This window comes from Bos indicus, chromosome 4, assembly GCF_029378745.1.
Source record: "Bos indicus isolate NIAB-ARS_2022 breed Sahiwal x Tharparkar chromosome 4, NIAB-ARS_B.indTharparkar_mat_pri_1.0, whole genome shotgun sequence".
Classification (NCBI taxonomy): Eukaryota; Metazoa; Chordata; class Mammalia; order Artiodactyla; family Bovidae; genus Bos; species Bos indicus.
In genome coordinates this window covers 23,250,686-23,268,036 of record NC_091763.1, presented here as the reverse complement: position 1 = coordinate 23,268,036, position 17,351 = coordinate 23,250,686, and the positions used below count along the sequence as shown (strand labels likewise).

Genomic DNA, 17,351 nt, shown 5'->3' with positions numbered 1-17,351 from the left:
CTAGTGTAAGCCCTTAAAATGTAGCTTGCAGTGATGGTAAATCGAGAAACTCTTGTTCACATTGAAGTGCCTATCACTTTTAAAAGAGTACATCTACATTAATCACTTGGCATAAAACATTGCATAGGAAGTCATAGGAATACCATAAGTCATTAAATAAATGACTTTGATTTTGAAAATAAATGTAAGCATTGCCACAGCATTTATTTTCAGTAAAGTGTTAACTTTACCTTCAAATTAATGAAGTAAAGTAAAGCCTCTACATTTTTCTCTGATGATACCCCATTCAGTTGCTATTATCTCTAAAGCATATGCTCAGATGGTATTTTTTCACTTAAAATTATAATTTGAATCTGCTTGCTTAGAATATATTACTCATGATATCTAAATACTATATGAGTCTGATTTATTTTCAGTTCAGTTCAGTTCAGTCGCTTAGTCGTGTCCGACTCTTTGCGACCCCACGGACCACAGCAAACAAGGCCTCCCTGTCCATCACCAACTCCCAGAGTCCACCCAAACTCATGTCTATTGAGTTGGTGATGCCATCTAGCCATCTCATCCTCTCTCATCCCCTTCTCCTCCTGCCCTCAATCTTTCCCAGCATCAGGGTCTTTTCAAATGAGTCAGCTCTTTGCATCAGGTGGCCAAAGTATTAGAGTTTCAGCTTCAACATCAGTCCTTCCAATGAATATTCAGGACTGATCTCCTTTAGGATGGACTGGTTGGATCTCCTTGCAGTCCAAGGGACTTTCAATAGTCTTCTCCAACACCACTTACAAGATAGATGATTGCACAAATAGTAATAATCTCTCTGTCTTCTGCTCTAAAGTATTTTCTAATCAGTGTAGACTGCCTCATTACATTTTTAAAAATTTCCTTTTATAACTACAGACATACCTAAAATATACTAGTAGCTATGATTCATATATAATGTTTCTACTCTGAGAGATATTAAACTATGTTGGTATTCTTTAAGTCAGCTGATACCATTATTATTATAATTATTCTAAAGTAGACATGTTAAATTACACTCAGGTAACATAGGTATTAGAAAAGTTTATTATTTAGGCTAATTTTTTTAATGTCAGAGAATTAACTTTATGGTTAAGATAATTGAGTTTATTTTTGCCCCATCATAGCTCATTAGATAATTAACTGCAAATTAAAAAATTTTTTCTTTAGACTTGTTAATCTCAAAAGCTCTCCCATATTTAGTCATGTGATTTGTACACTATCAATAAAATTAATAGACCAAAATTGCTGTTTCCAAAACATGATTTTTTTTATTTGTCATTGTTTTATGCTATGAAGTTTTAAAAAGTCTTCCTATACTGAATATGTATATATATATATATGAAGCTATATTGGTTTTGTGTGTGCATGTATGTAAATGTATATTTATTGGCTAAACTTTTCACTTGGGAGCAAGAGCTTTTCTTTGTGGATACATCTATTATTTAGAAGTGGCATAGACCCTTTCTTGCATACATCATAGCCTTATTGCCCACAATAAGTTTCAATTATCAATTGTTTCAAAGTATAACAAAAGCATACCTTATTTTGTGAAAAGATATCTGTTTATTAAGAAAATACTTTCAATTGTTTAAAAGTATAAGAAAAACTCACAGACATCTACAAATCAATTTCAGTGTAAAAACCTCTCACTTTTTATTACTAATTCTCAAATCTTTTATAGACATTGCGTCCAGGCCAACTTGACTGATCTTCCTACACCCACCCACACATACCCACCCACCCACCCACACACACACACGTATCTTGTTTTCTGTACCTTTCCAAAGGATGTAAGTAATTTTTCATGGCAACACCTTATTGTACACTCAAAACTCATTGGTTTGAGTGATAATTAAATTACACAATTCAAAATATAAGATAAATTCTACTTAGAACTTGCATAAACAGATACATAGAAATTACTAAGTTAAGCTTTTAACTCACCTGATAGAACAAGATAATGACTATGAAAATACAAGAGAGCTACTTATAGGTTTTTAATCTTCAGTTTTCCATGGCCATCAATTATTACGGTTTATCAAGGGAATGGAGAGTGAGTGGTGTTGAGGTCTATACACTGGGACCTAATTTTCTAGTGGCACAGCCATAGCTAGTAAACAGCCCAAATGATTTTGGCATGGACTTTCCCATTCCTAAATTTCATTTCTTCTAATCAGAATTTCTTGAACAGAAATCTTCTAATCTTTCACACTTAACATTCAGTATGAAATTATGCTAGACGAGAATACACATTATCATGTGTGATATATGATCCACAGGGCTGTGGATCAAGGTATAAATTTTACCTTCAGGCTGAGTTGGTGAGTAGCACCTTAATCCTTATGTTAAGACTAGGATTGATTCTGTCTCAGTTGTTTTCCTCTGTCTTCCTACAAAAGACTCAGATTATCACACTGAGTTATGGTGACATCTGGAAAAATAAATAAAATACTGTAAAGTAAATAAAGTACTTCTTCACAAGCCCCATCTTTACAAAAAAACCTACCTGAGTTAATGATAAAATGTAGCCTTTTTTTTTTTTTTTTTTTTTACTATTTTAAAAATTACTGTCATTTACTGAGTGCCTAATTAATGCTAGTACTTTATCTGCTTTTTCTCAATTTATCATCACTTGAAACTTCCCATTTTATAGATGAATTACTGGATGGCTTAGAGAGGTAAACAACTTACTTGCCCAAGTCCTTACAGAGACAAAGCTCGAATACAGCCTCCAAGCCCACGTTTTTGCCTTTGTACAAAGTATTTTTTGCTTTTTGAATAAGTATTTATTTAACTAATTAAAAAGAAATGGAAATCTCTATATCATTTGTCATAGCTGTGCTTAAAACTATATAAAATATTTCTAAAAATATCAAGACTACTTTGCTACTCAGCCGTGTTTCCCTGCAACTTCTAAGGATTTCTAGTAGATTTTGAGCCTTCACCATGATTGAAATGATTTAATGTTTCTCATCAGGAACATGTTTAAATCTTGTAATAATGTTGTGATAATTAAAGGTGCAGCTTTGCAACTGTTATTAAGTTGCTTTCTTGGAGTTTGTAACTTGTCTAAATCCTGGTGAACATGGTAACACTCCTGCTTCAGGGAGATATTTACATTGTGTTCCTGGAGTTAAAATGTTAGAGTGTCAGGGAAATGCTTAGGGCCTAGCTCCAGTAGCAGAACGGGCTAAGGCACCACTTGGGCAAGTGATGCAGTAGCAGAGAAAGCAGGTTGTGAGATTCCAGTAAAGGATACTGTTGGCAGGCAAGCAAAACTCGCCCCCACCCTTTGTGGCTTTTGTACCAATCAAGGCGCTTTGCCACTGCCTGTCTCTCATGCTGAGATTGGACAAAGAGAAGAAAATCCTGTGCTTGAGGTAATCATCACTTGCTGCTTGTCGTCTGTGAGTGATCGATAACAGCAGGCTTAAGTATTGTGGTAAACATCTCTTTTGTGAAAGCACTTTTCAGCAACTTACAAACACTCTACTTCTGAGAACCAGCATGAGACAGAAAAAGACTTTTTTTAGAGCACATATTTTAAAGTGACGTCTTTTTATTTCATTTATCGCATCTTTCTGTCTTCTGTGGATTGTCTTTTCATCTTTTCTTCTCTGTTTATGATGACGGTGATTATTTTGGAATCCTAATAGAACATATTGCCCAGTTAGTGGAGTCTAAGGATCACAAGACACTGAATTCTATGTTTTAAATGTCTGCATAGCAAACACAAATGGTTGATATTTGAAAATGCTGAAATATCGATAACTGTATTTTATATTTTGTAGTTATATGTTCTATGTTCTTTCATTTTTTTGGTTAAAGCAGCTCTTTTCAGTGTTTGAATAATTCCTATTGATTGAAGCAATAATTTTCCAACTCTTTATATCTAGGATAATTTATCTGGCAGGACAAAATTTACCTTAATTATAACTAATTTAGTTTGTGATTTAGAGCCCCAAAACATAAAAAAAAAAAAATCTGAAGATGAAGTGATAAGTACTGCCCCATATTATCACAGAGCACTTTTATCCTGAATAAAGATGCAAAATAATGCTGGCAAGCTCTTCCTGAAATTTTTCTATAACTTTAGCATTGGAAGTAACATTCTTAGATATCATAATAGAACTTGGCCAGTCAGGGAAAATCAACCCCCAACATGGGCCAGTGACATTTTGGTGGACATCAGATTTTTCAAAGATGTAATTGCTTGACCCTTCCTGTGGCTCATATAGAATTGAAAAGAAGTAAAGATTTTCTTAGTGGAAATAGGGAAAAGTATTCAACTACTCTCCTGTTATCCTATGCTGCTTAAGTAAAATATAGTGAATAGCTCAGAGAGACTTCCATACAATTTGGAAGTAAACATGAAACAAATTAGTATAATACAAAGAAAACCATGAAAAAATATTAGATGGTTTATGAGTCTTTCCTGTTTTTAAATTGTCAGTCTGATTAATTCTAGAAATTCCAACCACTAAGCATATTTCCATTAAACAAAGAAACCACTTTATTCTTGGCGTGTGTGTGTATTTGAATAAATATGTTTTATTATCTAGATGATGAGTTGACTGAAGTTTTTTCATAATCTGTGATATACCTCTTATGATTCTAGACTTTAAAAATAAAGTTTTAACAATTGAAAAGTCAATTTAGGGTTTTTAAATTTTTTTTTTTTAATTTTACTATTGCTACTAGAAAGCATTAGATTTGTCTAGTCTGCAGTTTTCTTAGAGGGATGACCCCCCTAGAAAGAAATGAAATCACTTAAACAAGTGCTTTCTGCCAGCTAGAGTTTCAGGATTTCCCCCAGCTATACACTTTTTTTATTGTTTTGTTGCTAAGTCATGCCCAGCTCTTTTGGGATCCCATGGACTGTAGCCAACTAGGCTCCTCTCTCCATGGGATTTCCCAGGCAAGAATACTGGAATGGGTTGCCATTTCCTCTTCCAGGGGATCTTCCTAACCCATGGATAAAATATGCCCAGCATTGCCAGGTGTATTCTTTACTGCTAAGCCACCAGGGAAGCCCAGCTCTATGGGCTAAGAATAAAATATTATTAATTGATAATTTGGTAATTCTTTACAGACATATACTCACTTGTTTTAAATGCCCAGAATTACATTTATAAATAGTCTGGATGCAAATACTGAGTTTCATTGTGACTAATCAACTTAAATTTTATTTAGATCTTATAACTCAAGCATTTGGGAATTTAATGCTAAATAACAATATTGGATTACAAGGCAGAATATACGATATATAAATGATAACTTTCACAGTGTAGATTTTTATAAAACACTGTTACCACATTTTATTTACCTGAATGTTAGAACTCAGAAAAAAAAATCCCCACACCCACCAAGTATTACATGCTTGAACTCAGCGCAACATGCTATGGATTTTCAAATGTAGGTTGCTGAGCTTTACTCATTTATAAGTATGCCTACTATAATTAGTTAACTTTTTCATATATATGTATTTGAAAATATAACAAGCATTTTACATAATGGTGATATTAAAGAGCACCCTAATGGAAAAGCTATACCTATTTTACATTATTCACTATAACTTTCATTTATTTAGCACATGCACTAGGACCGTTGGTGGTTGGTTGGTTTTTTTTTACAGCCCTCTCCAAAAAGTTGATGAGTATTCAGACTGTTCGGTTATAATCAATAAAAGTTTGCAGGCCTATAGAAGAGGTTTTGTTAGGAGGATTCCGTATGGGTTTATAGAAATTAATTTACGGTAACTTACCTGTGAGTTAGGAAGTTCGACTACTGAATAGTTTCTTGAAGTTCTTTTCAGTTCATGAAATTTGTTGAATATTTCATTTTGCTGCTTTCGTGTTTTCAAAAACAGCTCAGCTCTGTATTCTAAAATGCTTTCCCTTAATTTATATTACATTTTAAACCAATATCTAAATTGAGTTTCTGTAAAGAGACACAACTGTGAAGGAATAATACGGAGTAAATGCTGCAGTTTGTTAAGATTGATTTGTTTAGAGATAGAACAAACGTCTCAGGTTTAATATTTTATGGCATGTTAACATAATTGTGGAGAATGGCACCCCACTCCAGTACTCTTGCCTGGAAAATCCAATGGATGCAGGAGCCTGGTGGGCTGCAGTCTGTGGGGGTCGCTAAGAGTCGGACACGACTGAGCGACTTCACTTTCACTTTTCACTTTCATGCGTTGGAGAAGGAAATGGCAACCCACTCCAGTATTCTTGCCTACAGAATCTCAGGGATGGGGGAGCCTGGTGGGCTGCCGTCTATGGGGTCGCACAGAGTTGGACACGACGGAAGCGACTTAGCAGCAATGTAGGCACAACATTAGAACTTTATATATTTTCTTTTAAGTCATATACAACTTTGAGAAATAGGTATTGCTGACTCCATTTGAGTAAGACTCAATTCTCTAAGGCTACATAGTATTTAAGTAGCGGAGATGGATTCCACTTGGGATTTCTGACTCCAAATCTCATCCTATAATTCACTCATTTATTCATTATACTCTTAACTATCTGTGGACAAAATGTAAGTTACATGCTTAGAAAGAATGATCTGTTCCTTAAAATACCAATATCTTTGCCAGAAATTCTGCTTATATGAATATATATCAGTTTCCAAAGAATTTGAATTTCAGGAATCCTATTGCACAAGCCATTTTTATCTACACAAAAATATATTCAGTGCACCATGAAATTGCAAGGACTATAAAAGGGCTATGCTGATTAGCATTTATTTTGGTCCAAGAAGTTTTCTGTTCCATTTGGCCTTAATATATATAAAAAGAGCTTTACTTTTAATTCCACTTAAAAATATTTTCCTAAATGACAGTAATTGAGAAGTAATTGACAAAATACATGCAAATATAGGAACAGAAACATATATATGTATCTGAATATATTACAGAGAATACATGGCACTCAGACCTTTAAGCACACATAGGAGACATTGCTAATTGATCAGGACCATTTTTCATATCAAGCTTAGACATGCCTTAGGAATTCTTCTCAACACAATATTTCAGGCACTTTAAATTGCTTGATTTTTTGAATGTTAAGACTGATTTATTTCTGCATTCATTTATAGTGATTTTATCAGGCACTGATCTAGGATTCAATGTGAAACAGTTAAGCAAAGTCATTTCTCTATGGAGCTTTGATTAAAGTGTAGGAAGACCAGTATTCAATAGATAACATTTTAAATTATAAAAAAAGTATGCATACACACAAACATATAAAGGAACAGAGTATAATGTTTGACCAGGAGCAAGAAGAGCTGTCCAGCAGAGTGCAGAATGGATGTAAGAGCCCTGTATTAAGGCACAATTGTTGTGATCAAGAAACAAAGATGGGGTTGGTGTAGCTGGAGTGCAATAATAAGGGATGAGTGTGGCTGTTACATAGAGAATCACCTGGAGGGAGACAAAATAGAAAGTGATTGACTCATTAAGGTGATGGCCACAATAATTAAGGCAAATAAGATAATGGGGGCTTAAAACATGTAATGATAGATGTGATGAATCATCATCCAGTTTGGGATTTATTTTTAAGGTGGATAGGGAGAAACTTTTAATTAGTTTTTATTGTTTCAGGATTCATATGCATTCTAGATACTTATATGGACAGAGAGAAAGGGCATTTATTTATAGGAATTAAGCTCCTGGGGAAAATCTGAACAGTGTTGACATAAAAAATAGTTACAACCTAAAAGCTCAGGGTTATGTTTTATTTGGTGGGAATTTTTAGGACTTAAGCCCAAGAGACAACATTTCAAGTAACCCTGAGAGAACTGCTCTGAGGATGTGGGGGCAGGAGTCAGGATATATAGAAATTTGCAACAGAAGGCAGGTATTATGAACATCAAAAATATTTTTGTGAATTAAAACCAGATATCTCAAGTTAAGAAATTTGAAGCTTTTTCTGTATGGGATGATGCAAGAATCTGGACACTGAAATGATTTCATATGCATCTCAGCTATCTAAGAACAGTATCCTGCATTTTTTTCACACTCTGAGTTCCTCAGTGCTCACCATACAGAGTGGCTGCAGCAAGGTGGTATTGTTCTTCCTGGTTGCCCTTAGGGGTCAGAAATCCACATTTAGAGGGATGAAATTGCTGATCTCTGTGATATCGTTGTTTACTGATATGGCAAGAATATTCCTTTTCTTAACAGGGAATATAAACTTAGTGTTCATTATCAAATTGAAGTCAAAAGCCTTGGGTGTAAATGAAGTTACCTAGGGAGTGTGTGTACACAGTGAAGATGAGAGACCCAAGGGAAAGGTCAAGGGTTAAATGTTGAGATTATAAGGCTGGAGGAGGAATAACAGAAAAGACTTAGGGAGAAGTTAGTAAAGTAAGAGGAGAGCTAAGAAAAGTGTTCTGGAACCCAGTTGAACCAAATTTTCTAGAAGAAAAGGTAAATTCTGTCAAATGCTGCTTAAAAATTGATAAGTTGAAGACTGATCAACAAGTGCAGCAAATGAGCAGGTCACTGGTGATTTGAATAAAACGTGATTTGGTGCATTAGTGGTGATAAAAGTTTATTAGATTGGGTTGAAAAGAGTGAGAGGAGAAGAAATAGAAACAGGAAGAAGACAACTATGAAAATGTTTTCTGTTATGGTGAATATAAGTGTTAGCTGGGAAGGAGTGTGTGTTTTAAGTTTTATGTCACTCTTGATAATTAATAGTAGTTTAAGGGTCTATTTTCAATATTGCATTTATTTATGAGCATTAAATTTAGTGCTCAGTACAAATTTCTTTACAGACCTGTAGTATTATCTGTACCATTTTTTATGAAAATGATTAGCTTTAGTAGTCCTTAAGAACTTTTAACAGAGTCATAATTGGGCATCTATGATAATATGTTTTGGTTTTCTTTCACAACCTTTCTTTAACTGATATTATGGTCATGCATCTATCATATATTTTGAGCCAGTAGAAAGCATCTGGTTTCATATTATTCATTAGAAACCCCAAATTAGGAAGCTGGGTCCAAGTTAGTAGCCATGAGATTCTTCTCTATGTTGCCTTTGTAGTAAAGCAATTAAATATTTTCAATATTTTGATAAAAGATTTTTTCCTAACAGGAAAGACAAGCAACAGTGAAAAGGGAAAAGGGTAGTTCCCAGCAGTCAAACAAAGTGACCGACAAGAACAAAATGCAAAGAGCTAACTCTGTTACTGTGGATGGACAAGGCCTGCAGGTAGGATTATTTTAATCCAAATTTTCATAGCTTTCATATTTGTTACTTTGGTGCTCTTAGAAGGGCATATGTCCAGCTATCAACAGATTTATTTAATGTGAAAATTTGTTCAGTAGATAATTTTAGAAACATTTTTATTAATTTATCAAGATGTCAGTTTTATAGTTGATTGAGAAAGTGACATTCTGATTAGGTTAATCATTTATGCCCTTGTCTTCATTTAAACTCAAATTTATAAGAGATCTTTTGTCAATCTGAAGCTTTTGCAAATTATTATTAAATATACACATTTGTTATATATGTATGCATTATTTATTTACAAGCATACTTTCTCCCTATATATATTATTCTATCTATTTGGAAGTCATTTTGACTGAAAAAATGTTTTCAGAAAATAATAAAATGACCTCTTCTGTGTGGAATTTTTTTTCAGCCGTGTCTTCGTTGCTGTGCGCTGGCTTTCTCTAGTTATAGAGAATAGGGGCATCTCCTTCTCGTGGTGCTCAGGTTTCTCATTGTGGTGGCTCCTCTTGTTGCAGAGCACAGGCTCTAGTTACTCAGGCTTCAGCAGTTGTAGTATGCGAGCTCAGTAGTTCTGGCCCCCTGAGCTCAGTTGCTCCATGGCACGTGGAATCTTCCTGGACCAGGAATTGAACCTGTGTCCCTTTCAAACATGAACACACTCAAAGAACTTGGCTTAATCTATGGATTAAGTTTTTGTTGTTGTTTTGTTTTCTGAAGTCATTTTTGTTTTGTTTTCCTATCTGTATGTTTCTCTCTTCCAATTTCTAATTCTTTTCCTTAAGAATATGCTGCAGTTTTCACGTGCTCCAAGAAAATTTACCAACCTCTTACCACGCAAAGATATAGTATGTTACATACCTCAATTCAATATATATTATTTTATATCATTTTCACTTATTATTTTATCTGTGGTTCTATGGGTTATGTCTTTTATGTCCTTCGTTTGCAAGGACAGTTGAGATCACATGGTAGTTGCATAAATGCTTTCTTTTTCATTTTTTGAGTGTCTCACTGAAAACAATAATTATTGCTTACATGTTGATAATCTGATTACTGATTTTTTGTCATAATAAAACATATTGTGAATAGAAAATTGTTTATGAATCATTAAATTCAAATGTAAAAAGAGGAAATTCTGAGAGATAAAATTATTTACATTGGTTAGAGAGTATAGAAGTTAATTATCAAAAGAGGAAATCAATCTCTACACATTTTTAAAGGCATACTTGTGTGTTAAGCAATCTCATTGAAAGTCCCAAATATAAAATTTATCCACAGTTATGGTAGCAAAAACTTTAAGTTTAGTGATCCTGTGAAATTTTTAGTGAAAAAAAATCAACATTTGTAGTTTTAATAGGTCAATTGATGATATTGGTTAGTTTAAATCTTTAGTTACTCTGGGTTCCTGCAATGAAAATAACAAAAGGAAACCTAATTTTGAAATTTAAATATTTTTCACACATTTTAAAATTCAAATATATTTCACACAAATATATTTCACAACATACTTCCAACATACATAGATGGGAAACATGCATCATTTGTTAAACAGGCTATGCTAGCCACTGTGATAATATTTTATGAACATTAACTGATTCTTCTCAATGATGTCTGAGATAATTATGAATTCTTAAGTCTCCAACATATAATAAATACTATTATTACCACTTTAAAAATGAATACATTGATATTCTAAAGTAAAATTATTCCTAAGGCCTCTCAGTTAGTGAGGTGAGAATGAAGGCCATCAGACTCAGAGTTTGTGTTACATTCCTGATATCCCTGTTCCTTTGGTTAACAAATTTTAACAGGTCTAGAAATGCTAAATTTCTGACCTCCTTGCTCTTCCATGTACTACTTTTGCAAATTTTGAAACAAAAATTTGAAAGTGCTAGAATTATAACTGCTTTAGTCTCTTTCTTAATATTTCTATAGTTACACCTGTCTTTACTCAAACATCAAAACCAAGACTTTAAACTGACGTAGCAATATAAGATGTATTTTCTTTTTTATTCTAAAGGATGTAAAATTTTCAATCTTATTATAACTAAATCATGTAAAAAATAGATGATTAACTTTCTCTGTGTATGTGTTTCCTTTTTCTAACCAGATAATAACTTTATAGTTCTCTTTGACATATAAAATTGTCAGGTAAATTTATTGGTTAGCAAAGGGAAGGCATCAGCCCTTATAACACATCAGTAAGTAAATACTGTTTTATGAATATTAAGTGATCCTTCTCAATGATGTCTGAGATAATTATGAATTCTTAAGTCTCCAACATATAATAAATATTATTATTACCACTTTAAAAATGAATACATTGATGTTCTAAAGTAAAATTATTCCTAGGGCCTCTCAGTTAGTGAGGTGAGAATGAAGGCCATCAGAAAATGAAGGCTATTTAATTTTTGTCTTAAAAATATTTGTACATAATCACTTCACTTTCACTTTCACATGCAGTCTCTTTCACCTCAGCAGAATGGACTACAATATGATGCACATATGTATTCACATAATTTGGGAGAAAATATTTAAAAAGTAGACAATAAATTATTGGATAGCTATTTCATACAAAATAGAAAAATATTTTTTGTTGTGGTAATCCATTTTAAAATAATAAAATGCTTATTCTTTGTCACAAAATTTAAAAATATCTTCCAGAAAATTAATTTTCTGCGAGTTATAAAAATATATATCACCGAAAAGCATTGAGTTGCAGCCCGGTTTGCATATAACTCAGTGACAGAAGAGATCTACATGGCTTATAGACTATTAATCACAGTTAAGCACATTCATCTTACTTCTTTCCAGCTAACCAGCATAATGATCAGGATTATTATTTCTAATTAGAGGAAGTAATAGATCATGTATAACCTTAGGATGAGTCTCATTAATTAACCCGAGTCCTAGGGGACTTCAAATAGAGGTGGTTAGGCACTCCGTCTTTGTCATCGCTCACACCATAGGTTTACATTTAATACATATGATCAAATGTAACTGAAATGTGCAAGCAATGTGAAAATACAGATGATTAGCTACATGAGAACAAACAATTAGAAAAACAGAACAGTTGTTCAAACTGTATTATGCCGATGTTACCTTGTCCCTAAATATTCGAGAAAAATTTCCGAATGTGTCACTTACAAACCAAAAAGTCTATAGTGTGTAATACTCTTAGCAAAAAATAAAGAGGAACCTTTATAATGAAATACCTAAAAGTGAACTAGTGTTGTCCCCACCACAACTGCTTTTCTCTTTCCCTACCATTTTTATTATTTACAATTATCTCATTCTTATAATTCCCCAAACTGTAAACTACACATGCATATATGCACTACACAGAAATGTAGAGCATGGGTATCAAATTTATTCTTTTTCTTTGATTATATGTATGTCCACTTTGGGATCCTCAGGCTTACTGATTCTGATAATCAGCTCTTCATTGTCATTTTAAGTCTCTTAAGTCCGGAATTCCTATTCTATATTTTGGGTATTATAACAACCCCTAAAATGAGTTCTGGTCTCCATATATATAAAATGTGCTCGGTTATAAATGAAAATATGGAACTGAATAAGATAAGATGTGTCAGGGCTGAGAATTGGCATTGTCTATAATTTATGTAAGATAGGGAGATTGGTCTCATTAAGAAGTGAAGAGTAGGGGCATTGCCAAGAACTTTGGCCCATGGCACTGAAATGATGGAGCTGCCATTGACTGAGATGGAGAGGGTCTGGATAAATAAAATTTGTAGTAAAATATCTGATGCTGTTCAGTATCCAAATAGAAGTGTTGAGTGGGCAGACATATATGTGAATCTAGAATTCAGGGGTGAGAGTAGATATGAATTTGGGACAGAAAGGTATATTGATTGCACTTAATACCATCACATATGAATTTGCTAAAGAGAGAGCATATGTCCAGAGAATGGTTGAACTGGGATCCCAAACCAGTCTGACCCTAAAGCCATATTCTAAAGTGTTTACAATATATAATTGAAACTGCTCCTTTATATGAGTAAATGCAATCTTGAGTGATTTATTTTTATAGAGGAGAATCCAGTATGAACTGTTTCCTACTGCATGTAGTGCCTTCACACCTAATTTAGAACCATTCTGCAGGATTTCAAGTATCACACTTGCTATAAAATATTCCTGAACACTTTCCCCCAGCATCAGTGTTTTCTTTGCTATACTGTATTAACCATTCCCAATGTTTTTTTTTTTTTTTTTTAAAGACTGCTTTGAGAAGGATTCCATAGACATAGCTCAAGCACAAGAGTGGTGTGATGGGAAGCTGAGAACGGGTTCAGGGTTCTTTTACACATCAGACAGAGTAATTTGCTTTTCATCTATTTTATATATCATTCCACTTGGAGAAGGAAATGGCAACCCACTCCAGTGTTCTTGCCTGGAGAATCCCAGGGATGGGGGAGCCTGGTGGGCTGCCGTCTATGGGGTCGCACAGAGTCGGACATGACTGAAGTGATTTAGCAGCAGCAGCCACTTGAAATTATTTCAAGTGCTATATAAATATTTACTTCCAAAGTCAAAGAGTTGGGAAGATCCCCTGAAGTACGAAATGGCTGACCACTCTGGTAGTTTTTCCTGGAAAATTCCATGGACAGAGGAGCCTGGCAGGCTACAGTCCATGGCATCATAGAGTCAGACATGACTGAGCACACACACAGGCACAACAGAATTTTAAAAATATTTGTATTTTTGTCTTACTCTTTCCCATCCCACTAAAATCTATAACAAAATGCATATGAGATTTTAGGATGACAGTAAATCAGTTTTCACAGTAATTCTTTTATATTTCAGAGTTATTATATAAAAGTAAAAATTCAGAATGTGTCCTGTTAAAGACTACATTAGGTACAATTCAAAAGACAATTAGTGAACTTGAATGTAAAATTGATGAATTAGTGCTATCTAATCTTCAGATTTCATTTTAGTTTCATCAGTTGTCTCAATAATGCTTTTATAACAAAAGAAACTAGTTCAGAATCATGGTAGCTTCTTGATTTTTATGGTTGTGTTATGTTTATAGAAGAGAATGTTCTCATATGTAGGCAATCCTAAAAGCCCAGGGTTCTTTTACTAAGGATGAAGAGAAATATGAGAATTAATTTACAAATTAGAGTCTCTGTCACTAAGATGCGGCTTCGCTGTTGTCGGTCAGCCGCTCAGTTACATCTGACTGTTTACGACCCCATGGAGTTTAGCACACCAGGCTTCCCTGTCCTTCACCATCTCCCAGAGCTTGCTGCTTCTTACTTCAGGACTATAAGTGAACACAGTAGTTGTTTGTTTTTAACACACCAGACTTGAAAATGGCTATGTGGTACTGTAGGTCTTTGGCTTTCAAATCTAAAAACACTGTCTTTGGTCTCCTGGCATCCAAATTTAGTATGCTAGACGTTATAGTAACAAAGGTTAGCAGAATTCTGAAGCTTTTTGAATGAGCATTGAAAAAGATGCTGATTTGCCTGAAACCATCACATTTCATACATAAATACCACCATTGTTAAATGATCTCATAATACCAGAATTTCTGTGGTTCTGATATGGAATCGCATATTGCTCCTTCAGTGGAAGTTATGTTAGGTCAGCTGACTTATCTGTTAGAATAATTGTCAAATAGGCACTATTCTGTAGTCTCTGATAACTTACAAATAAATATTGAAGTGTTTAATGTTTTATTTTTATATAGTATTATTTTACAAGTCTAATTTATGGTAAGGGGCTATGTGAGGAAAAGTTTGATAACTTGGTTTTATTTCTGTTCTTCCATTTGTTCGGTACTTAACTTTTGTGACTTGTAGAGTATCATCGTTATCCTAAATTCTTTATTTAGATTCTCTCATATTTTTAAATCCATTTGACATAATTATCCATCTACTGACTCCTAAAAATGACATCTAGGTTTTTGTATCTTGAGATCCTCGGCAGACTATATTGGAGCTTCCCTAGTGGCTCAGTAGTAAAGAACCCACCTGCCAGTGGAGGAGATGGGAGTTTGATCCCTGGGTGGGGAAGATACCATGGATAAGGAAATGACAACCCGCTTACCTGAGAAATCCCATAGACAGAAGAGCCAGGCAGGCTATAGTCCATGGGGTCACAAAAGTGTTGGATACAACTTAGTGACTAAACAACAGACTATACTATATTCTGGTGGGATCTTCGTAATAATGTTTCCTCAGAACACAATTTTCTGTAGCATGATACCAACCTTTTTTGATAAATCATAATGTCTTTCAACATTTCAATTAATAAACCTTTCTGAAAGACATTCCAGGATATATTTTCAAGTGATAGAAAATTTGCCCAAATAAATGTAATGTAATCTCATGTAATGGTAAGCTGAAGGTTGAATTTTGAGATGATCATCCTAACGTAGTATTTGGGTTCATGCTATGTTTTCCTAAAATTTTTTATTTACCTTGAGAATGCCACTTCCATTTAAAAATAAGGACCATTTAAATTAAGTTAAAAAATCAACTAAGATCCACATCTGTTACTTTTTTTTTTTTAACTTTACATAATTGTATTAGTTTTGCCAAATATCAAAATGAATCCACCACAGGTATACATGTGTTCCCCATCCTGAACCCTCCTCCCTCCTCCCTCCCCATACCATCCCTCTGGGTCGTCCCAGTGCACTAGCCCCAAGCATCCAGTATCGTGCATCGAACCTGGACTGGCATCTCGTTTCATACATGATATTTTACATGTTTTAATGCCATTCTCCCAAATCTGTTACTTTTTTGCATGTGAAAATGTTAGGAGTTCCATCTGATTTGTAATAGAGTGAGAAGTAAAGGAGACTGAATACTGGTTGTCAGAGGTGTGTTTTGGTGTTCAGCTTTTAATGAAGGAGAGGGGAAGACACACTGCAAGTTTGTAACACAATGGCTTAACCTCGGAGGCACCTTCTGTACAGTAATAATTGAGCTCATGGAGTTCACGGGAGAAGAGCTGGGAAGTTACTCCAGGTTCAGCTCATCCATCTCATCTCCCAACTGCAAGAGAGACTCATCAGAAACAAAATCTGTGTGCCCTCTTTACAAAGGGAAGTAAAACTGAGTCAGAAAAAATAGCTTGTGAGGAGAACAAGTTAAATACGAGTAGAAGAACTGTGAATGTTTTATTCAACCTCCTCATACCATCTGAAGATGTCACCAATTTCTCAGTGCCTATAATCATTAGAAAAATGGCATTTCACAAGAATTAGAAGAAAATAGATTGGTAGGATATTTTAACATATTATTTAACAAGCAAAAGAAAAAAATATGATATAATGAAATGGTTATTTTTAATCTCCTCAATGAATATTTCAAGTACTTTCTAAGGGAAAAATACCAGAGCAATAAAGGATATTTTGAATCTACTTTCAAAAAGTAGACTGATCTAAAACCTTTCAACTTAATATTTATTTAGAGAATTATGTTAGTTGCATGTTTTATTATTAAAATATTATCATCATACTATGTTTAAATGGGAGTTTTATAGTCATACGTTGAATAGAAATACTTTTATTTAAAAGAGCTTATCTCTTAACATTGAACTTGAACAAAATACAAATGTTCTTTGCCACTCTATCAAAAGATGATTTCTCCCCCTCATCAATGAAATGCTATTACCTTACCTGCTTTATTTCTGGTGATACTTTTCATTGCTAAATATATATTTATTTGTTTGTTTCTCATGTTTCTCTCCCGGATTATAAGCTCCACTAGGACAGGCACTTTTTTGGATTAAATCGAGTATATAATGATGAAAAATGCATGGCATATAGGGACTCAGTCAATTTAATGAATTCCTGTTTAGCAAGTAGCCTGGATTAACTGGCATTCTGCTTCTCGAGTAGGAAAAGAAAGCATTGAGGGATTTGCTGTGCAGATGGGGACTCAGGCTGAAAGTGGCCCCAAACGATCTATTTAGAGTCTCGTTCACAAGTCGTTGGGAAGATGGATTCCAAATGTGCTACAAAGCTCTGGAGTAGGGATCATTTCTAAGATGGCTCTAATTTGAGCTCTTTCTTTCCTAACTTTCTTCCCCACTATATTCTGCTTTA

General features: G+C 34.1%; 1 protein-coding gene across 8 annotated transcripts in view; it reads left to right on the top strand.

Moving 5' to 3' along the window:
* The window catches only part of DGKB (diacylglycerol kinase beta), an 870,186-nt gene that overhangs the window by 320,742 nt on the left and 532,093 nt on the right, over positions 1-17,351 (top strand). For all 8 annotated transcript variants that reach the window (XM_019958478.2, XM_019958484.2, XM_019958481.2 and 5 more), the window contains one exon: positions 9,128-9,244. In XM_019958478.2, the coding sequence (XP_019814037.1) occupies positions 9,128-9,244 (117 nt within the window). The remainder of the gene's footprint in view (positions 1-9,127; positions 9,245-17,351) is intronic.